The 22,649-nt window shown below is 56.3% G+C and overlaps 1 protein-coding gene across 4 annotated transcripts; it reads left to right on the top strand.

Annotated features, from left to right (window-relative positions):
• The first annotated feature begins 6,168 nt into the window (after positions 1-6,168).
• BRD2 (bromodomain containing 2) lies at positions 6,169-16,887 on the top strand. 4 transcript variants are annotated; one of them, XM_066613981.1, is made up of 12 exons: positions 6,169-6,359; positions 9,180-9,480; positions 10,453-10,590; positions 10,845-10,989; positions 11,564-11,781; positions 11,923-12,297; positions 13,112-13,240; positions 13,329-13,568; positions 13,700-13,902; positions 14,021-14,334; positions 15,758-15,883; positions 15,989-16,887. In XM_066613981.1, the coding sequence occupies exons 1-12, from the start codon at positions 6,355-6,357 to the stop codon at positions 16,117-16,119; spliced, it is 2,325 nt and encodes a 774-aa protein (XP_066470078.1). In that variant the 5' UTR covers positions 6,169-6,354; the 3' UTR covers positions 16,120-16,887. The 4 variants fall into 4 exon arrangements, with proteins under 4 accessions (XP_066470078.1, XP_066470076.1, XP_066470077.1 ...); XM_066613979.1 differs by lacking the exon at positions 6,169-6,359 and adding an exon at positions 7,699-8,299; XM_066613980.1 differs by lacking the exon at positions 6,169-6,359 and adding an exon at positions 7,700-8,299 and having other exon boundaries at positions 15,761-15,883.
• The last annotated feature ends 5,762 nt before the right edge of the window (positions 16,888-22,649 follow it).

The raw sequence follows: 22,649 nt of genomic DNA, 5'->3' as shown, positions 1-22,649 counted from the left end.
AGATGGGAAAAGCTAATGCAATCCTCACCCAGGATGATGCAATGACATTCCTCAGGGATGAGGTCATGGCCTTTCCCATTGGCTGACAGGAGTATAAATGGCCAACAAGTACACTCCACTGGGTGAGTTGTAGGAGTGAGTTGCTGCATGAATCTCTGCTGGATGGATACCTGATTTACTGACTACTTGGACTGTTTGCTGGACTGCCTCTGCTTGCTGATTTCTGGAACTGCCTTCTACCTATAAATACTGCCTGTAAATAGACTCTGGTGTTGGTACTTCCCTGGGTCTTGCCTCCTTTTTTTGGCATTCTTCCCCGTGCTCTGAGCACCACACACTGCAACTGCCAGTTTGCACTTCTGCTATCTCTGTGTTTTGCCCAATTATCTCTAACAGAGAACTATAATAAATATACTGGAATTTTTTGAAGCACATCCAGATAAGAAATTAGCCCTAGTGTTTTTAGACGCCCAGAAAGCCTTTGACAATTTACATTGGGACTTTATGATTAACTGTCTTCAAGAATTACATTTTGGTCTAAAATTTATTAAGATGATACAAGGAATATATTCAGATCAAAAAGCAAAGATAAGAGTAAATGGAGAATTGACGAGAGAGTTCAACATTCAACAAGGGGTAAGACAAGGTTGTCAACTTTCACCATTGTTGTTTATTTTGACACTAAAAATGTTGAATAATGTAGTAAGAGAACAGGATGAAACAGCTGAAAATTAAAAGTGAAGAATACATATTACAAGTGTTTGCAGATGATTTGGTATTTATCTTGGAAGAACCACTTAACTCCATAGAACTTTTGATAGAGTATTGGCAACCTTCAGTCTCGAAAGACTATGGTATCACGCTCTGAAAGGTGGTTCTGGCACAGCGTCTAGTGTGGCTGAAAAGGCCAATCCGGGAGTGACAATCCCTTCCACACCGGGAGCAAGTGCAGTCTGTCCCTGGTCTGTCTCCCTGGCTATGGGCCTTCCTTCTTTGCCTCTTAGCCTCAGAATGTTGGCCAAGTGTCTCTTCAAACTGGGAAAGGCCATGCTGCACAGCCTGCCTCCAAGCGGGCCGCTCAGAGGCCAGGGTTTCCCACTTGTTGAGGTCCATCCCTAAGGCCTTCAGATCCCTCTTGCAGATGTCCTTGTATCGCAGCTGTGGTCTACCTGTAGGGCGCTTTCCTTGCACGAGTTCTCCATAGAGGAGATCCTTTGGGATCCGGCCATCATCCATTCTCACGACATGACCAAGCCAACGCAGGCGTCTCTGTTTCAGCAGTGAATACATGCTAGGGATTCCAGCACGTTCCAGGACTGTGTTGTTTGGAACTTTGTCCTGCCAGGTGATGCCGAGGATGCGTCGGAGGCAGCGCATGTGGAAAGCGCTCAGTTTCCTCTCCTGTTGTGAGTGAAGAGTCCATGACTCGCTGCAGTACAGAAGTGTACTCAGGACGCAAGCTCTGTAGACCTGGATCTTGGTATGTTCCGTCAGCTTCTTGTTGGACCAGACTCTCTTTGTGAGTCTGGAAAACGTGGTAGCTGCTTTACCGATGCGCTTGTTTAGCTCCGTATCGAGAGAATGTGTGTCGGAGATCGTTGAGCCAAGGTACACAAAGTCATGGACAACCTCCAGTTCATGCTCAGAGATTGTAATGCAGGGAGGTGAGTCCACATCCTGAACCATGACCTGTGTTTTCTTCAGGCTGATTGTCAGCCTGATTTTTTTTTTTTTGATAGAAGACTTAAAAGAATATGGGGAAGTGGCAGGTTTAAAAATAAATTACCAGAAGACCAAAATGATACTTAAAAATATAAAAGAGAATGATATAGAACAATTAAAAGAATTTGGACTACAAATAACAAAGTAAAATGTCTAGGAATTATAATTACCAAAAAGACAAGTACGTTAATGGAAAACAACTATATTAAATTAATGAAATAAAAAAAGATTTGGAGAAATATAATAAACTGCAACTATCCCTAATGGGAAGAATAGCTCTATCGAAAATGAAATATTACCAAAATTTTATTCCAGACTATTCTGATTATTTTGAAGAGAACGTCTTTTGAAGAAATGAATAAAATTACTACAAAATTTGTCTGGCAAGGTAAAAAACCAAGAATGAGATGGAAATTACTTCAAGAGGATAAAAAAAGAGCAGAATTTGGATTACCAGACTGGGAATTGCACGCATTCCTGTTTTATGATAAAGTCAAACAGCCAAAAAAACCAGTGGGGCAGAGAGATGGTACATCACCACGGTTTCATTTCAAGTTATCTAGGATAGCAAACTATATTTATGCCCATTTCAAGTGAATTCACCTGCTAATAGTTTCACACTGCAAGAATTAAAATGAGCACCACTTCATATAGTCAACAAACCATGGTTAGTTTTGATCAAGATGCAGCTTGAAATTACCCAACAGCACATGCACATTCCTCCCCTTACTTCCCAATTTCCCACACAGAGCTGACATCAACATCCTGGTTTGTTTAGACCTAGCTCGTCCAGATGTGGGAGTAGATTTAGTTGTGATTCACATACCAGGATAAGAAACCATAGTTAAATTTCAGTTTCATATCCTGGTTCATGAATCAAAGTTCAACCACCACTCCTGATCAGACAAACCATGGTTTAAAAACAAACCAGGAGCTGAGGATGTGCAAGCTGAAAAGGTAAGGGGAGGTTTGCAGCCACCATCAGCACAGTTCCTGACTGCATCTGAGGGTCAACTTTCCCTCTCCCCTTTAAAAAAGGGGAAGAGGGCAGCCCTCAAAACAGTACAGGTCACCCAACGAATCAGTAGCCAACATAAAACCTGGGGCCAGTTTGATAACACTCACACAACAGAACAGTTCTAGTATTGGCTCTGATGCATGGAAATTGGAGCTGACCCATATGAACCCCTTATTGGTTCCCATGATATGTCATAACAACACCGCATTGGCTCTTGGAACAATCAGTCTCGTTTGTCAGTTCTGAGTTAAAGAAATCCACTTTTTGTTATATAAGGGCCCAATCCCATCCAACTTTCCAGCACCGGTGCAGCCACAATGCAGCCTGGAGGTAAGGGAAAAAATGGGCCACGAGTGGTGTCACCCCCTCCCTGAGGGTGTCACCGCCACGCAGTGCTGTCTGCACCCCCTGGCGACATCACTGCTTCTGTTGCTGCCTTTCTGTGATTGCATCTTAACTGCCACCTGCATCGTTTTAATGGTTTTATTCACGTTTTCATTGATTGTATTTCCTCTTGAATTTTTATTGTACTGTTGTGTTGTACATTTTGTGGGTGGGAGAGGTGGGACAGAAATAAGAACATAAGAACAGCCCCACTGGATCAGGCCATAGGCCCATCTAGTCCAGCTTCCTGTATCTCACAGTGGCCCACCAAATGCCCCAGGGAGCACACCTGATAACAAGAGACCTCATCCTGGTGCCCTCCCTTGCATCTGGCATTCTGACATAACCTATTTCTAAAATCAGGAGGTTGCGCATACGCATCATGGCTTGTACCCCATAATGGATTTTTCCTCCAGAAACTCGTCCAATCCCCTTTTAAAGGCGTCTAGGGTAGACGCCAGCACCACATCCCGTGGCAAGGAGTTCCACAGACCGACCACACGCTGAGTAAAGAAATATTTTCTTTTGTCTGTCCTAACCCGCCCAACACTCAATTTGAGTGGATGTCCCCTGGTTCTGGTATTATGTGAGAGTGTAAAGAGCATCTCCATATCCACTCTGTCCATTCCCTGCATAATTTTGTACGTCTCAATCATGTCCCCCCTCAGGCGTCTCTTTTCTAGGCTGAAGAGGCCCAAAGGCCGTAGCCTTTCCTCATAAGGAAGGTGCCCCAGCCCCGTAATCATCTTAGTCGCTCTCTTTTGCACCTTTTCCATTTCCACTCTGTCTTTTTTGAGATGCGGCGACCAGAACTGGACACAATACTCCAGCTGTGGCCTTACCATCGATTTGTACAACGCCATTATAATACTAACTGTTTTGTTCTCAATACCCTTCCTAATGATCCCAAGCATAGAATTGGCCTTCTTCACTGCCGCCGCACACTGGTTCGATACTTTCATCGACCTGTCCACCACCACCCCAAGATCTCTCTCCTGAGAGAAACGGTCAGGAGGGGCCGTTTGGGCAGCGGTATCTGCCCAAGGTCTTATGCCGTGAAGACAGATGCAAAGAACTCATTTAATTTCTCTGCCATCTCTAAGTCTCCTTTTATCTCCCCTTTCCCTCCCTCACCATCCAGAGGGCCAACCGCTTCTCTGGTGGGTTCCCTGCTTCTAACATATTTGAAGAAGCTTTTATTATTCCCTTTAATGTTGCTGGCCATGTGTTCCTCATAGTCTCGCTTGGCCTCCAGTATCACCTTCTTACATTTCTTTTGCCACAGTTTATGTTCCTTTTTATTCTCCTCATTAGGGCAAGACTTCCATTTACTTCCAAATATTGTAAATAAATACGTAAATACTGTACACGAAGGACTCTTCTTGGCCAGATCCAGCAGTGCTCTTCTTATGTTCTAAAAAGGGAGAACTATAGAGCTGAGGCCAACGAAAGGTGGCAGTGGTTCTCAGTGGTTCTCAAACTTTTAGCACCGGGACCCACTTTTTAGAAAGTCAGGACCTACCAGAAGTGATGTCATTACCAGAAGTCACATCATGAAGCAGGAATATTTTTAACAATCCTAGGCTGCAACCCTACCCACAATTACCCAGGAATGTCCCATTTATTATCAAAAGCATATACAGCGTAGCCTGCTAAAAGTACAGATGTGTAACATTTCCCCAAATGCAGTCACATGCCATTGTAGTATCACGTCTAATGCATTAAAAATAAAATTTTGAAATGAATGGGGACCCACCTGAAACTGGCTTGTGACCCACCTAGTGGGCCCCAACCCACAGTTTGAGAAACACCACAGAGGAAGCAGGCTGGTCCCTGAGAAAGGTGAAGGCATCGTCTTGAGGAGGATCATCCTCACACCGCCCCACCCCGCAAGGTTCGCTATGGTTCAGACACTGGGCAGTGTTCCCAGCAGCCCTACGCAGTGGCGTAGTTAGAGGGGCGCAAGGCAAGAAGCCAGTCCGGGTGCAACATGGAGACCTCCCTGCGGGACTCAGTGCTTTGCGCCCCTCTCGCTACGCCACTGGCCCGCGCACGTCTTGGGGGCTGCGGACGGCACCCTCGCGTCACGACGCTCAACGCTGCCGCAGTCCCCAGAGGAGGGGCTCAGCATCTCCGCCAGGCGGTCCCCTGCGGGCACGACCCCCCTGCGGCGAGCGGTGCCGTGGCGGTCTGGCTGGGACCCGGAGAGGCGCTTCCCTGGCCAGGGCCCGATTTCCCGCGGTTGCATCACTCCGGCGCCGCCTCGCCCTTCCTGCGCCAAGCCAGCCCCGTCCCGCCCGTGCGCCGACGGCACTCCCGCGCTGCCGGCTGGCTCTTCTCCGAGCGAGCGGAGGAGCGCGAGGCCGCCCGCTGCTGCAGTCCCCTCGCCAGCGCTCGGCCTGCGCTCCTCCGACCGCGGCACCTCCCCCGCCTGCTCGCGGCTGGCAGAGCCTGGGGCGCCGCCCCTCGGAACACGCGCGAAGGGAGGGCGGCGGAGCAGGGCGGTCGCTCCCAGGGAGCCGTGGCGCAGCGGGCGGGGGGCAGAGCCCTAGTCTCGCAGGGAGCCCCCCCGCGGCGTGCAAGCGGCCCCCCTTCGGAGCCGTTCCGGCCTCCGCCTCCGCTTTGCTCCCCCGCCCGGAGTGACTCCGAAGGGGAGGCTCCCGCGGCGCTTAGCGCCTCGCCCCCCAGCTACGACACTGGGAGCTCCTGCAGGGCCAGGGAGGGAGCGGCGCCCCCAGGAAAGGCCCTGCAGTGCGGCCCACGCTGCGGAGAACGGCCCTCTGCACACGCCCAGAGACCCGCTCGCCACCACCACCACCGCCGCCTCGCGCGGGTAGAGCCTGCCCTGGCAGGGGGTCGGCGCGCACGCGTACTCCCAGCTTGCGCGCGTCCGCTGCGCCCCTCCGGGCTCCCACCCGGCAAGCGAGACGGGGAAGGGCGGGGCTTCTCTTCCTGGAGCGCGGGAGGCGCGGCCCCCAGCAGAGAAGGGGTTTCCGGGAGGAAGGGCGGGAGCGCCACGTGACTGCGGGGCCCAATCAGGGCGCGCTGACGCGAGGCCCCTCCGCTCGCGCGGCCGTCGCCGGCTGAGGCGCTCGGGGGTTTGCCTCCCGGGCCAGGAAGCCGCCGCCTGCTCTCGCCTCGGAGCCCGAGTTCTCGCCCCTGCCGGAGCCCGCCGAGATGGAGCGGCTCGGATCGGGACCGCGCGCCGCCTTCCTCCTCATCGGGGACCAATGGGGTGAGTCCGTTCTTGCCACGTGATCCTCGCGGAGCGCCAGGGAGGGAGCTGTCGCTCAAGCGGCCGTCCCGCCCCTTACGGCGCTTTCCGTCCAATCGGAGGCCCGGACGGGCGCTGGCTGTTGGAAGGGAGGCTGCGTTACATAAGGGAAGTGGCAGATCACGTGGCAGCGGCAGTGGGACCCGTTGGGGCGGGGGAGGGGGCGCTCCCCTCTGGCCCGCTCCGAAGGGCTTCGCAGCAGGCGGAGGCGCTTCCGACCCGCGCCCCCGGAGTCCGGGCAGTGCCGCTGCTGGCGCGAGCGAGCGGGGTCGGGGAGCAGCCAGGCCGCCCCGCGGGTTCGCGCCCGGCACCGCTCGACCGCGCCCGCCGGGGCTCAGCGGGCCAGGGCCGAGTCTGTCTGGCGTCGGGGCGGCCAGCTCGGCACGGCCCCGGGGAGGGGCGTGGCGGCTGGCAAGATGGCCGCGGGACGTGCTGCGTCACGGCTGCGGCAGTCGGACAGGGGCGCGGCGGCCCCGGCGCTCTTCGTGGGCCGGCGGGGAGCAGGCGGGCACGTCGCCGGCGCCGTTCCACGGCCCTCCGGGGAAGAGCCGGGGCGGCCGACGGAGCTCTTCGGGAGGGGGAAGCGGCCCCCGCGACTGAGCGGCCTCCCAGAACCCTCGGGGGCTGGCTGGGTTCCTCTGCGCCGCGCCCGCCCTGCCTCCGCGCCCCGCGTTGGGCGGGGGAGTAGCCTCGCCGGGGTCGCGTCCTCGCCTCCCCCCAGAAGCGCCGCTGTCTGCCCGAGGGGAGAGGCCCCGCCGCTTGGGTGCGGGCCCAGTGTCGGCGGCGCCCTTTGTGCGCCTGAGTCGGTCGCGGGCCCGCCGGGCGCTCTGAACGGCGTAGCGGCGGCTGCGCTGAGGGAGGCGAACGCTGTCGAGCGGCACCGCTCATTGTCTCCGTCGCGCGCCCTCATTCTCAGCCCCAAAATGGCGCTCCCGGCCCTCTCCCTCCCCCCTCCCCCACTGTGAGCTAAGCACAACAACCAACTGCCGCGTCCCACCCTCGCCCCGCCCACGCGCGGCTGGCCGGCCAATCGGGAGGCTACGAATGTCAGCGCCGTCCAATGCCTATGCTCGTCGCCGGGGCAGCCCTGGAGAACAACGCGCGGCCGGGGAGAGGGGCGGTGACTGACGGCTTCGGCGCCCAATCGCGGCAGGCCGCCCCCGCAGCCTCTGCCCAGTGAGCTGTGCCGGGCCGGCGAGGGGGTGTGGCCGAGCGGGCAGGTGACGCAGCCTGCTCCCGCGGCCAATCGGACTGCGGCCAGCGTCTATATAAGGGGAACGGGGACCAGGCCGGGAGGCGCCATTTCGCGGGAGCGAAGGAAGGACGTGGTCTGCGTAGCGGCGCGGGACAGTGGGCGGACTCGAGCCTGCTCCCTCTTCGCCGGAGCGCCCTCCGCCGGCCCTCGCTCGCCGGTTTTGCCTCCCGGCTTCCGTAGCGGCCTTCCCCGCCCCTCCGCCGGCACAGTCGAGGCGGAGCGCACCCAGTGCCCAGTTCAATCCGGCGGCATCCGCCCCCGGACCGGGACGACGCGCCCGGGGAGCGGCACCGCCGGACGCAGTAGGCTCAGCGGAGTCCGGGAAGGCCTGTATTGTCGGCGTCCCTGCGGGCCGGGCGCCTGCGAGGGGCTCCCGCCCGCCGGCCCTGCAGCCGCGAGCCGCCATTTTCCTGGACTGCTGAGCACCCGGCGCGGCCGAGGAGAGGCGCCATGCAGTAGCCGGAGGCGCCCCGCGGGAGGCGATGCGCCCCTGAGGGCCGCCGATTCCCCGCCCGCGCGCCCCGCCAGCGAGCAAGGTGGGGGGGTTTCGCGAGGCCACGGAGGCGCCGGCGGCTGGAGCGGGACCGTCCCGGGAGAGAGCCGGGCCCCCGGGAGGCATGCTGCAGAACGTGAACCCCAACGGCAAGTACGTGCCCGCGCCGCCGAGGGGAGCAGGTCCGCGCCTGCGCGTGGGAGGCGCCGCTGGTCACGTGAGCCGGCCTGGGGGCGGCGCGCCCGCCCGCCCCCATGTTTGACACTGGGTTGCCTGGCAACCCTCCCGTCCTCGGAAGCCCCGGCCCTGCGAGGGGGCTGCGGGGCAGAGTCTGGGGGGCCGTCCCCAGCCCCTGTAGAGTGGGACCTGGGCTTGGGGGCGCTGGACCGCTCTGGGCTCCTTGGCGGGGTGAACGGTGCCCCCTTCAGTCTCTTGGGGGGCGTGAAGGCACCTTCTGTGGACACGCTGCCACCCCACGGAGGCCCAGGCCTCTCCTGAGCCTGCAGCCCACGTGTGGGACTTGAGGCTTCTGGCCAGTGGCTCTTGTGTGCCTCCCACACTTGCTCATTGCAGCTCTGAGCCCCCCTGGGCCCTGGCCCTTTTCTTTCTTCCCAGCTGATTGCACTGAGGTGCACCAGGGCGACCCTCAGACCTTCCCTGGTGCTGGTGCTGCTGTGTCTCCCCCCCCCCCCGTCCCATAGCCCTTTTTTCGTTTTTCAAACTTATTTCCTTGGCAGCAAAACTGGTGCTGGGGGAGGTGTGATTTCTGTTGCAGTTGGGCAAACTGACCTGGGTTGAAATGACCCAGTAGGGACCTTGCCTGGCCCTGAGGACTTCCATCTTGGGTGCCTCCTCTGCACAGATCCTGTGGCCCAATTGGGGCCTGTTGTCTCCCTGTTCTCTTGTCTGATGTGCCGGTGTGTGTTGCTTTTCCTTGTGCTGGGGAGGAGATCTGGCGCCCCTCCCTTCTGCTGGCATGGCTGCCTGCTGCTGCCCAGCTGCTCCTGAACGCCTGCCCGTTCCTGTCTTGTAGGATCCTCGGGGAAGGCAATGCGGGCCTGGTGGGCCTGGTGGCGGAGTCCGCACCAGGGAAGCGGATCCGTAAGCCGTCGCTCCTCTACGAGGGCTTCGAGAGCCCCACCATGGCATCTGTCCCGGCCCTCCAGCTGGCCCCAGCCAACCCACCTCCTCCGGAGGTCTCGAACACCAAGAAGCCGGGCAGGGTCACCAATCAGCTGCAGTACCTCCACAAGGTGGTGATGAAGGCTCTGTGGAAGCACCAGTTTGCCTGGCCCTTCCGCCAGCCTGTGGACGCCGTCAAGCTGGGTCTTCCGGTAATGTGCCTCCTCTTCCTTCTCGTGTTGCTGGGTGAGGGCCTGGCATCATCATGGCACCATGGGTTGCTGGGGCTGTTAGATCTGTCTGTGCTCACTTTGTGTTAAGGTGCTGCTTATTAAGATGATGCTGAGGAAGGCTTTCTGCCCTTTTGCAGTTGTAGAGCTGTGTCCCAGATGTGACTCCATGTCCCCATTGGCAGGCCAGGCTTCACCTTCTTCCCTCTTTTGGTGTTGAGCAAACACGTCCTTGTAGTATGACAGGGAGCTTTTTACTTCAGAAGTGGCTCAAGTCCAGTTTCTGCCTAATAGTGGAATTGGCTAGGCTTTCGTCTGTTGCAGCAGGGTAGCTGTTGGTTCGGACCCTTTCGTGCCTTCTTGGTGCTTGGCCCAGGTCCCTTGCTGTTCTGCGCAGCCTTTAGACAGTAGCCTGAGTGTACCTGGCTCCCTCTGTCGTTCCCCCCTCCCGATGCCCCCTACAAAGGTATGGATGAGACTGTGCAGCTGCTTTTGCATTCTCACGCCGCTCCCAATCTAATCTCTTGTGCCCTGAATGCGTTTTGCAGATTCCCATCCATGACTTTGTAGAAGACATCAAGTGACCCCCAAAGTCAGGGCCAGCACCTGTGGCACCTAAGGAGTTAAAGTCCAGAGGTAAAGACTTGACTAGGTTTCCTTTTGCCTAGCTGCTGTTTTTCTTGCATAGTTGGTTGCTGATGTCCAGCAGGCCTGGCCTCAGGGGAAGCTGCTTGACCTGTAGGGTCTAGGTACTTGCAGGGCAGGAAGCTTGGGGCTCCCTAGGAGGTTGGAGGGGCTTCCCTAGGGCTCAAAGGAGCCTGGGAACATGTACTGTTGTGTTGTGGCTGGAACCCCTAAATGAGCACTGCCACCGGGGTTGAGAGGACTTGGGATGGCGAGCCCTGTCTGTGTCCTGTTGTCTGACTGCCTGGCCTGCTCTTCTCCCCATCTCAGGACTATCATAAGATCATCAAGCAGCCCATGGACATCGGCACCATCAAGCGGCGACTGGAAAACAACTATTACTGGAGCGCGGCCGAGTGCATGCAAGACTTCAACACAATGTTCACCAACTGTTATATCTACAACAAGGTGAGTCTGGTGATGGGGGGCCAGCTGGCTTTATGCCCGGGGAGGAGGGGCATACATGGCTTAGGGGACTTGGGGAAGTACGGACTGGTGTTTGGTGGGAGAGGGTGGGAGGCTGGTGAGGCTGGGGGGGAGGAGCCCTAGGTGCATTGCAGCTGGTGGAGATAGGCACCCATCGGCGCTACTGAGACCAGAGTGCGCTGGTCCACACTGCCTCTTCTCGTTCTTGACGGTAGCACGTCTTGCTCTTCCTGCAGCCCACTGACGACATTGTGCTTATGGCCCAGACCTTGGAAAAGATTTTCTTGCAGAAGGTGGCCCAGATGCCTCAGGAGGAGCAGGAGGTTGTGGTCACCGTGGCCAAGAACAGCCACAAGAAGGGCGCCTCCCGAGCAGCAGCAGGTGAGGATGGCGCGGGAGGCCAAGCCTTGGAGAGCGCCATTGTGGTCGAGAACCAGTGAGGCTCAGGTTTAAGAATAAGACACAACGTTTGGAGAATTCGTATGTGGCTCTGGTCACTATATTTCAAAGAAACATGGTGGAGTTTGTAAAGGTGCACAGAAGAGTGACCAAAATTATTACTGAGCGGGGTAATGACCAAAATTAGAGTGACCAAAATTATTACTGACCAAAATTATTACTGAGCTCTTCTGTCTAGAAAAAAGGCTTCTGAGTGGGGATGCGATTGAGATGTGCAAGATTATGCAGGGAACGGTTGGAGTGGAAATTTTTCATTCTTCAGCAATATCAGAGCCAGAGAACGCTCACTAAAATTAAGTAGCAGAAGAGTTTAAGAAAATATTTTTAAACCAACGGGTAATTATTCTGTGGAACTCATTGCCGCAGGATGCTGTGTATGCGTTTGGTCTAGATATTAAAAGAGAACTTGGAAATAGTCTTAGTTTACATAACGGGTATGTGTAATTTCCTGGTTTTAGAGGCTTTGACCAGGGAGTGCTGTCTCTTGCTTCTCTAGCACTCCTAGCAGCAGCCAGTGCAGCAGCCCAGCAAGTGCCGGCCATCTCGTCCGTGTCGCACACCCAGCTCTTCCCTGCGAGCACAAATCTCCCCACCACCATTGTCAACATCCCCCACACATCCGTGATCTCCACACCGCTCCTGAAGCCACTACACTCCTCTGTCCCCACGCAGGCGGTGCTTACGGTGGCTGCCCCCATGCAGCCTGTGGCCAAGGTAAGCTCCTGCAGAGGGGATGGCTCTCCGCTCTCTGGGGCCGGAGACAATGGAAGATGGTTGTGCCTCTTCCAGTCTGTAGAGGGAAGCTTCCGCTACCTGTGGGCAGATCATGAGCTATGTCTTTCCCACACCCTGCAGAAGAAGGGGGTGAAGCGGAAAGCTGACACCACTACCCCAACCCCCACTGCCATCATTGCCACCAGTGGGGGTGAGTCCTCTCCCTCGGGGACCCTGCTCGAAGCCAAGGCGGCCAAGATCCCTGCCCGGCGGGAGAGCGGACGTCCCATCAAGCCCCCCCGCAAAGACCTGCCTGACTCACAGCAGCACCAGACCTCCAAGCGGGGCAAGCTCTCCGAGCAGCTCAAGTACTGCAATGGCATTCTCAAGGAGCTTGTTTCTAAGAAGCATGCGGCATACGCCTGGCCCTTCTACAAGCCCGTGGACGCCTCTGCTCTGGGGCTGCACGACTACCACGAGATCATCAAGCAACCCATGGATCTCAGCAGCATCAAGGTATGCCTGAGCAGAGCCCAGACCTGGCCGTCTCCTTGTGCTGCTGGGGGGGAGGGGGCTGTCCTGAGAGATCAGCCAGAGAGACACAAGCTGGTTTTATCATTCCCTTCAGTGAAACAAGTAGTGGCAGAAGGACCTGGCTGAAGCTACAGCAGCCTGAGAGCGTTTTGACGTCCCAGGAAATTTCTAGGCAGCCTGGACTGCAGCTGCAGCCTGGGTGTGCTGGTTGCTGGCAGGTTCCAGTGCCTTGCTGGCCCGTTTGCGTATTAGGCAACAAGCAGATGCAGGTCACGTTCTGTGTTAGTGATATTTTGCTTTCCGGAGGGAGGCCCTTGTGTTGAGCAGGGAATTTTCGGTTTCTGAAACCTGCTGCTGCCAGCCCGTGTTTGGTGCTGGCTGTCCTGTAGGGGTGCAGAAGTGGTACCATCTCTGCCCCAGAGGGCTTTGCAGTTGTTGCTGGAGGGGAGGGGAGGAGTGACTGGCAGACCAGTAAGCAGAGTGGGAGAAAGGAATTGTGTGACAGTGGGAGTTTTGTCAGAGTGGGTTTAGTGAGGAGTGGAGGCCTGTGGCTCACCCCTCCCCCACACCACCTCGCTTTTGGAGCACTAATGGAATCTGCACCCTGCCTTGTGCAAGATGCTCTGTGCTGGCAAGTTGTGGAATTTTTCTAGGGCAAGGACTGTGGCTTTACTTCCAGACACTCTAGTTGTTCTCTCTGGTTTATGCTGCGAACAGTAGGTTTAGGGGAGCTGCTTTCTGTCCTCCCACCCACGTGCTCACCCTGTAGCCTCCCCCTTCTTCCCTGCGTCTGCAGCGCAAGATGGAGAACCGAGAGTACCACGATGCACAGGAGTTTGCCTCTGATGTGCGGCTGATGTTCTCCAACTGCTACAAGTACAACCCACCAGATCATGACGTGGTAGCCATGGCACGCAAACTGCAGGTGAGCAGGCAGTGCTTGCAGCCCCCTCCCTTCCCCCCACTCCCAGTCCCACGAGAGTAGCACACCCAGACTCTCTGCCGTCTCACAGGACGTCTTTGAGTTCAGCTATGCCAAGATGCCAGATGAGCCCCTGGATCTCCATCCCCCCTCCACATCCCTCCCCCAGCCAGGGCTCCTGATGAAGTCCTCCACAGATGAGGAGTCTTCCAGCGAAGAGGACGACGAGGGGGATGAAGACGATAGCAGCAGCGAGAGCTCCTCGGACAGCGAGGAAAGCTCAGACTCTGAGGAGGAACGAGCCAACAGGCTGGCAGAGCTCCAGGAACAGGTGAGGTCCAACAGGTGGGATTCAGGTCTTGATTCAGGCTCAGGCTCACTCCTGATTCCATCTGCAGTCCAAGGTACGGTGCAGAGCCCTGGTGACTCTGTTCTCACTTCTCGTCTCTGTTCTCGCTTCAGTTGCGGGCGGTGCACGAGCAGCTTGCGGCACTCTCCCAGGGCCCTGTCTCCAAGCCCAAGAAGAAGCGGGACAGGAAGGAGAAGAGGAAGAAGAAGAAGGCAGAGAAGCGGAAAGGCAAAGGGGCAGACGAGGAGGCCCGGGCGCTGCAGGCGCAGCTGAAGAAGTCAAAGAAAGCCGCTGGTGGTGGCAGCAACAGCAGCAAGTGAGTAGGGGGCGTATTTTATGGCTGTTTGGTTCTCTGCCAGGGACAGTCCTGGCAGGTAGTAGTGTTGGGTCAGGCTGTGCAGCACCACGATGAGTTGGGTCCCTTTTCTGCCTAGGAACTCCAAGAAGGCTGGCCCCAGGGCCTTGCCTCCCCCGCCTCCCCTGCTGTATGACTCGGAGGAGGAGGAGGAGAGCAAGCCCATGACCTACGACGAGAAGCGCCAGCTCAGCCTGGACATCAACAAGCTGCCGGGGGAGAAGCTGGGCCGGGTGGTGCACATCATCCAGTCGCGGGAGCCCTCTCTGCGCGACTCCAACCCGGAGGAGATTGAGATCGACTTTGAGACGCTGAAGCCCTCCACGCTGCGGGAACTGGAGCGCTACGTGTTGTCGTGCCTGCGCAAGAAGCCTCGGAAGCCCTACAGCGAGAGTGAGTGTGCTGGGGAGGCCCTGCAGCCCCGACAGAGAAGGTCCCTGCAGCCCTTTCTGAGTAGTAGGTCTAGAGACCCTCATGAAAGCTGTGCAGCCTCCCTGAGAAAATACACAACCGGTATTTTACACAACAGGTTTAGCTTGTCTGTGGACCCCAGATGAAGGGCCCCACGGTGGTGGCTTATGGGGTGGAGGAAATGGAGAGTTGGGAGCAAGAGCTGCTCCAGTAATCACTGCGGAAGGAGAGCTTGTACAGGTGTGCAGTGATGCAGAGTCAGCTCCTGGCATGTGGCAGGTGCCTCCGGCTGGGCACTGCATGGTGCAACTTGGAACACGAAGCCGAAGGGGCTGATTTCTGTCCTCGGTTGGGGAGTGGCTCAGCTTGATTCACGACCCGGCAGTTGGGGTGCTCCTGCCCCTTCTCTGGGGCGTGTGGGTTGACTCTTGTGGCAGAGTCTGGCTTACTCTGCTTTCTCCTGCGTGCTCCCTTTGAGTAGCCATGGGGGGAGGGGGAAAGGGGTGTGGATGAAGGATTGGCCTTGGGGATCGTGGATTGGGCACACAACCCCCCCCCCCCGCCATCATGTGAATGTATAAGACTTGTCTTCTCTGGACAGGCCAGTTCCTGAAGTCTCCCGTTGTTATTCTACGCCAAGCGTACTTCATTCTGTGGCTGGTTTTGGTTTCCAGCATCCTAGCATGGCTGGGCACGGAGAGCGACAGGAAGAGTTTGGCCCCCTGGAAATTCTGCCCTTGACCTTTTGGCTTTTCAGAATATCACACACATTGTGCAGGTCTTGTGCAGCACAGCTTCACAGCCATGAGGCAGTAGACCAGGGGTGTCAAACTCATCGCACACAGAGGGGCTGAAGTTACCATTTATGGCACTTGCTGAGGGCCAGAAGTGACATCATAACACAGCTGATCAGAAGGAAGCACTTTGTTAGAAACTCATTAGCTGCAAATGGCAAAAGAGAAAATGTGCAGCAAATCTCTTTTTTCAAAATATGAGAGAGGCCAGATAAATTGCTTCTGAGGGTCGCGTTCAGCCCGCAGGCCTTAGGTTTGACACCCCTGAACTAGTTACTTGCTGCCCCTTTAAAGTATCTACGCTCTTAACATACCTTGTCACCCCCTCAGTGATTTTGCAGGTGATTGATCTGCAAGAAGCTGTGGGCTGGAGGCAAGGCCTTGCCTGGGGTGGGGGTGGGGGGGGCAGAACAGGTGAGCAGTCTTCATTGCAGAGAAGGCAGAACTTGTCTGCACTGGAGCAGCTGGCTTGACCAGGCAGCTCCTCCTCCACTGTGAAGATAGGGTGAACATTGGGGGGCCAGGAGGTTGTGAACCAGGGAGGCAAGATGTGGGGTTGTTGAGACCTGAGCAGGTTCTGGGCTGAGCATTGTTGCTCTTTGTCTGTGGAGCAGCCCTGAAGAAGCCGGTGGGTAAGACGAAGGAGGAGCTGGCCCTGGAGAAGAAGCGCGAGCTGGAGAAGCGGCTGCAGGACGTCAGCGGGCAGCTGAACTCTGCCAAGAAGCCCCCTAAGAAGGGTGAGTCTGGCCTGGTGGAGGCTGTGGTGGGTGAGCAGCCTGTTCATCACTGGCCTTCTGTCCGGGCCTTTGCTCCCAGCCCTGACTCCTCTTCCTTCTCTGCAGCCAATGAGAAGCCAGAGTCTGCCCAGCAGGTGGCTGTCTCCCGCCTCAGCGCAAGCAGCTCCAGCTCGGACTCGAGCAGCTCCAGCTCCTCCTCCTCCTCCTCGGACACAAGCGACTCAGACTCCAGCTAGGCAGGCCAACGACGGCTGGAGCGGACGGGCAGGCCGCAGGTGGGAGGCGGTTCTGCAGGACCAGAACTGGCGAGGAGGACTGCACGGGCAGGTTGGGGGCACCCTCCTTCCGCAGCCAGGCCTACAGGGAAGGGGGCCACTGGCGGCCGCCCCCTTTCCTGCTTCGGACCGTGGGCCCAGTGCTGGCCCTGCTGTGTTTGTGCCGTGGCGTGGGGCGGGCGGGGGGCACCCTGGCTCTGTACAGTTGCCTCAGCTGCCAGGTGGGGGACACATGTTGCTGTTTTGGTTGACGCAAAAGAAGAAACTTGTGGTTTTTATAAAGGCATTTAACAGATTTGGTTTGTGAGGCCCCCTCCCCAGAGGGGCCTGTGCCCCGGCCGCTTGGACTGGAGGCCCCGAGCAGAGACGAGACGAGACGAGACTGGCGGGGCAGGAGGGGCCTCTTCCTCGCCTCCTGAGGATCACTTATTTATTTCTTTTCCCTGTTGGTGAGTTTCCCCGCAGTCTGGACTCAGCCCAACTGTGAATGGTGTCTGAGCGGAAGTGAGGGGCAGCCTGTTCCTTCACCCCCCGGGATGTTGCAGGGGGCACACTATCTGAGGTTTTTTTATGTTGAACTTGTATACACGAGTTGTCTCATTTTTTACTGTTCCTTTTTTTTGCTCTTGTTCCTCCTGCCCTGGCTCTCTGCCAGGGCTCCATTTCATCTTCCTGTATGTTAATCCTTCTGTTTCTTTAACATGTAAATAAACAAGGCTGGTTATTCAAGCTGGCTGGCGTGGATCAAGTGGTGGCAGAGGAAGTGGCTGGTGGCTCTGAGCACCTAATGGAGGGTGACAAGCCTCTAGGTCTAGGACAACCTATGCCCCACAGGCTGGATTTACTCCACCCCCTTTCATCTGGCCTGCAGGGAGATCCCACTCAATTTGCCACATGCCATACAGGGCATGGGAGAGCCGCCTGCTCTGCCTCCCAAGCTGAGTCCCATGCGGCTGTTTCTGGTAGCCTGGAAATTTGACGACAATGACATGATGCCATCACTGAGTGTAGAGCCCCTTTGCCCAAATGGTCTGCCAGCCTCTGCTTTAGGACAGAACGTGTGGGAGCAGGGAGTTTTGCTTCCCTGGATTCGAGGGCGTAGCACTTTACAATCCAAAGTGCATAGAAGTGAAAGGGTTCTGCAAGGTCATCTAGTTCCACCCTCTTCCCAACCTGCAACCTCCCTGCTATGCTAGGTGGTTCTGCAACCTGTTTCAAGAACTCCAGACAGGGAGGCCACTTCCTGTTGACTGAAATAGTTGCACTGTCAAGTGAGAAGCTCTTGGGTTCAGTTCAAATTTCCTGTTGTTTAAGCCCACTGGTCCTGTCCTCTGGAGCAACCAAGAACAAATCTGCTTCCTCTTCTGGGGGCCAGCGCCTCAGATACTTAGGATTCTCATTGCCATCTCTTCTCCAGCCTGTAGGTGCCCGCCGCAGCCGTTCCTCCAGCCTCCTCCCCATTCCAGTCTTTCTCTGGCCCTGCACCAGTCAGTATCACTCTTGAAGGACCCACATGCGAGCAGGTCTGACAATGGCTGAATTCAGCAGTCCTGGGCTTCTAGAAATAGGCATCCTGATGCAGCTCAGAGTTGCATTGCTCGTCTCTCCTGTCACCCTACACGCGGGCAACTCGGGTTCAGCTTGTCGCCTGCTGAAACGCCCAAGTCTCCTGTGTGAACTACTGCCCAGCCCAGGCAAGCAGCTCCTCTCACCGAACTGCCTTTATCCCCTAAAGTGCATTTGACGATTTCTATCCTGATGGGCATGCTCTGGCCCTCTTTCTGCCAGCCTGTCTGCCTGGGGGAGGGGGAGCAGAAGGTGGGGTGATGTGTTAATATCCAGGGCCAAGGACTGGGAGGGGGTTTGGGGGAGATTGTTCCAAGCAGAGGACAGAGCCAAAAGGCAGTGCAGAATGGAAGGGTCAAAAAGAGAGCCATCTAGCCCCACTCTCTAATCAGCATACCTGCCTCCAGCCTCTGCTTGAAATCCTCCAATGAGGAAGAGCGCAGGACTGTAGGGGGAGGACTGTGCCAGTGCCAGGGAAATTCCTCCTGTCCACTTTGAATCTGCCCTGAAGTTCCAGTGTGCTTTGGTCCCAGGACTCTGAGAGCAAGTTCTCCCCTTTTTTGGGGTGAGAACTATGCCAGCTGCACAAAGATGCCTGTTTTATCTCCCCTTCATCTTCTCCAGGCTAAACACACTGAGCTTCCAAGCCTCTCTGGATGACTGCTGGATTAAACCAGGGGCTTATCTCCTGCAAGGCAGCTGACTCTTGCTAGGAGAAAGACCAGAGCAGGCCTGGGGTCTGAAGCTCCTTGCTGCTGTGCTCCTGCCCCCCACTGGAGTACTGCCTATCAATGTGCAGCCTTCCCCGGGGGCAGAGGCAGCACCCCTGCTGGAGGACCAAGATTGGCTGTCTTCAAGAAGTGGGTTTGCTGCAGCTGGTTGACATGAGCAAGAGAGGAACAGTGGTCACCAGGGTGCATGAAACATTCGGATGGGGGACTGCTGCAGAGGGACGAGGAAGGAAAGTCCTGCAGCTCCAGTGCAGCTGGAGGCAGGGATCATCTAGTTGTCTTGGGGGCTCCCAAGGCATCTGCTAATATTGTAATACTGTTGTACAAATCAATGGTAAGGCCACACCTGGAGTATTGTGTCCAGTTCTGGTCACCACATCAAAAAGGACATAGTGGAAATGGAAAAGGTGCAAAAGAGAGCGACTAAGATGATTACGGGGCTGGGGCACCTTCCTGATGAGGAAAGGCTATGGCGTTTGGACCTCTTCAGTTTTGAAAAGAGGCACCCGAGGGGGGACATGATTGAGACATACAAAATCATACAGGGGATGGACAGAGTGGATAGAGAAGAGACTTTTTCCTTCTTGGATAACACCAGAACCAAGGGGACAGTTGGGAGACTTAGGACAGACAGAAAAAAATATTTTTACCCAGTGTGTAATTAGTTTGTGGAACTCCTTGCCACGGAGTAGCGATGGCATCTTGTCTGGATGCCAGATTTCTGGAGGAAAAGTTCATTACAGGTTACAGGAGTCATAGTAGGTATGTGCAAGTTCTTGGTTTTAGAGGTAGGCTGCCTCTGCCAGTTGCAGGGGAGGGCACATGGACGCATGTTGTGTCTGTTGTCTGGTGTGCTCCCTTGGGCTTTTGGTGGGCCGCTGTGAGATACAGGAGGCTGGACTAGATGGGCCTTTGGCCTGATCTATCGGGGCTCTTCTTATGGTGGACTACATGGTCTCATGGCAGGGCTTTTCTCGTGTCCTTGAGGTCCTCTAGGCACTGGCGCTCCTGTCTGAGGAGAGGCTGTATGGGGGGGAGGGGACCACACTAGGCCTGTGCTTCCCAAACATTTAGCACAAGGACCTACTTTTAAAATTATCATGATTCACTAGAGAAATATATATATATATATAGAAAGCAGAATTTGATTAATAATAATCGTTAATAATCTGGATCCTGTGCTCCAGTGACTGCCTGTTTGTGTGTGTGGACATCTGCCACTCCTTAGAAAGGGGGATCAAGGACTGTTCCCCCCACCCTTTGCAGTCCTTCCAGGGTACCCAGAAGACTGACCTGGAGAGCGAGAGGTGCAGTGAGGGATTTCCAGGCCGGGCAAAGGCTGGAATGGGGTTCCACGTGATGCAGGTATCCCAATTCCTAGAGGAAGTCTGAAAATGGGACATTGTAATTCGGGGTTGTGACCCTCCTGCCATCGGTATGCTCCAGCTTTCTGTCCACAAACCAATCTGGGTGCTTGCAAAGGGTTTTTAAAAAAATTGTTTCAAAGACTGCAACCTACCAAAAATTGCTGTGATGCACTAGCGCATCCTGTCCCAGTTTAGAAACATTGGCCTAGGCTGCTGGGGGATTGCTGAGCTCTAAGAACTTTGGTGGAATGTAAGAGCTGGCTTGGCGGGTGGAGGGGTGAGGTCCTTCACTGCCCGCCCACTGCTCCAGCTCTGCCTTGAGGGATGCTGTGAGAGAAGCAATGATCGAGCCCTAAGCCGTTTGGGGGGGGGGTGTGTGTGCTTGGGAGTCCTGGCAGCACTGGCCCCAGTGGCATAGCTAAGGGGGTGCAGAGGGCAGCAGTTGCACTGGGCAACAAGCTTTAGGGGGCAACAAGCTGAGCTTGACGCTAGTGGCCAAAATTGTGAAAATCTTGGTATGTATGAATAATACCATCATGTCATATATCATTGGAAAGGTAATTTAATGCAGAATGCAATGAAACAAACCACATTGGAATATCTGTATTCTATCAAAAGTTATAGCCAATTAACCGGAAAACAAAAACACAACAGCCTTAAGGAACAAAAAGTGGATTTGCTTAACTCAAAACTGGCCTATGAAACTGATTGTTCTGAGAGCCAATGAGATGTTGTTATGATACCGCATGGAACCAATAAGGTGTTAATATGAGTCAGCTCTCTTCATGTAAAAGCTGCTTCTGCTTAACAGGTAAAGAGGCACTTCTTCAAGGGGACTCCTCTTATATTTAGCAGGGGGAGAGTAACTGACCCACCTCGCCCACCGCAGTGTCTCTAACCGATAAGGGACTCATTTATTTACTTACTTAATTTGATTTTGTTTGGGGGAGGGAGCTACAGAATCTGATCCCAGGGAGTAGATAGAGGCTTGGTGGGGGGGTGGGGTGGCGGATCAGGTTCCCCCCCAATCTGCACTTTTTAAAAAGCGGGCGTGTCGGGCATCATTCTGAGCTCTGCACCGAGCACATGTTTGCTGGCCGGCCCTTCTGGCCAAGGTCGCCCGGGAAGCGGGGCTGGCGCTGGCGCCAGGTGGGCGGCCGCCCTCTGGAGGGGGCCTTGCGGGAGGGGCCGGCGGCGGGACCCTCCCCGTTCAGGGGCACTGGCTGGATCCCGGGTGCCGGGCGGGGCGCCCAGGCCAGTCTGCGGTGCTCGGGGGCGCTGCAGCCTCCGCTGGGTGTCCGGGTGGGGGCGGCGGGGCGGGCCAGGCCGGGGCCGGACTGGCAGACGGGGCGCGGCAGCGACGGCCCGCGCGCCGACGGGGAGCTTCCCGTGCAGGCCGGGAGGGGCGGGGCTTCGGGGAGGGACCGGCAGCCGAGGGCAGGCCGAACAGCAGCCTGCCCCGGCCAGAAGCCCCGCCCCAGAAGGGAGAAGGAGCCTTCCCTGTCCCGGGCGAAGCGCGGAGCGCCGGCGAGACCCCGAGGAGGACGCGCACCGCCTGGCGGGAGGGTGCAGGGCCGGGTGCGAGGGGCCGAGGCGGAGGCGTCCTCGCGGCATCGCCCTTACCGGGGGGAGGAGGAGCTCCAGGCCGCCTGCACCCCCCCGCCTCGCTCCCGAGCGCCGCGGCACGGCCGTCCAGCCCGCCCTGCACTCGCTGCCCTCCCCGGCAGGGCTCGGGCTGCAGCGCCTCCAGGGCTCCGTCCCGGCGGGGGCAGCAGGGCGGGGGTGCGCTCCTCGTCCGGGAGGACCAGGGCAGGGCTGCGGCAGGCGGGCGGGCGTTAGGACGGGGCACGGGGCTCTTCGTCGCTCTCCTCTCCACGCTGGCCTCGCTGCATCAAGACTCCGGCAGCCTCCAGCTGGGGGCAGAAGAGCCCCACGGAGGCTGCGCTTCCCCCGCTTCCCTCTGGCCCAGGCTGCACGTGCTCGCTCATCAGACAGGCAGCCTGGCCCTTGCTGGAGCAGGCCAAGCTTGGCCCATCCAATTCAGCCCCCTGTAGCTCACAGCGGCCCACCAGATGCACACAAGACTACAAGAGACCTGCATCCCAGTGCCCTCCCTTGCAAAGGTCGCCACCTCGCTGCTCACCCCTGTCTCCAGGTCATTAATGAAGAGGTTGAAAAGCACCGGTCCCAGGACAGATCCTTGGGGCACACCGCTTTTCATCTCTCTCCATTGTGAAAATTGCCCATTGACACCCACTCTCTGCTTCCTGGCCTCCAACCAGTTCTCAATCCACGAGAGGACCTGTCCTCTAATTCCCTGACTGTGGCGTTTTTTCAGTAGCCTTTGGTGAGGGACCATGTCAAACGCCTTCTGAAAGTCCAGATATATAATGTCCACGGGTTCTCCCGCATCCACATGCCTGTTGACCTTTCCAAAGAATTCTAAAAGGTTCCTGAGGCAAGACCTACCCTTACAGAAGCCAGGCTGATTCTCCCTCAGCAAGGCCTGTTCGTCTATTTGTTTTGAGATCCTGTCTTTGATGAGAGAGGCCGTAAAGGGCAAGGAAGCCCTCCCGTAAATGGAAGTCTTGCCCTAATGAGGAGAATAAAAAGGAACATAAACTGTGGCAAAAGAAATGTAAGAAGGTGATACAGGAGGCCAAGAGAGACTATGAGGAACACATGGCCAGCAACATTAAGGGGAATAATAAAAGCTTCTTCAAATATGTTAGAAGCAGGAAACCCGCCAGAGAAGCGGTTGGCCCTCTGGATGGTGAGGGAGGGAAAGGGGAGATAAAAGGAGACTTAGAGATGGCAGAGAAATTAA

This window comes from Tiliqua scincoides, chromosome 2 (genome assembly GCF_035046505.1).
Source record: "Tiliqua scincoides isolate rTilSci1 chromosome 2, rTilSci1.hap2, whole genome shotgun sequence".
Taxonomy (NCBI): Eukaryota; Metazoa; Chordata; class Lepidosauria; order Squamata; family Scincidae; genus Tiliqua; species Tiliqua scincoides.
Note: the sequence above shows the minus strand (reverse complement) of the source record. Positions and strands in the feature narration are given on the sequence as shown.

Coding starts and splice junctions, on each gene's coding strand:
- BRD2 (XM_066613979.1), top strand. CDS start 8,271: ATGCTGCAGAACGTGAACCCCAACGGCAA. Junction 9,481..10,452: donor CCGTCAAGCTGGGTCTTCCG/GTAATGTGCCTC, acceptor TCCCCATCTCAG/GACTATCATAAGATCATCAA. Junction 12,298..13,111: donor TGGATCTCAGCAGCATCAAG/GTATGCCTGAGC, acceptor CTGCGTCTGCAG/CGCAAGATGGAGAACCGAGA.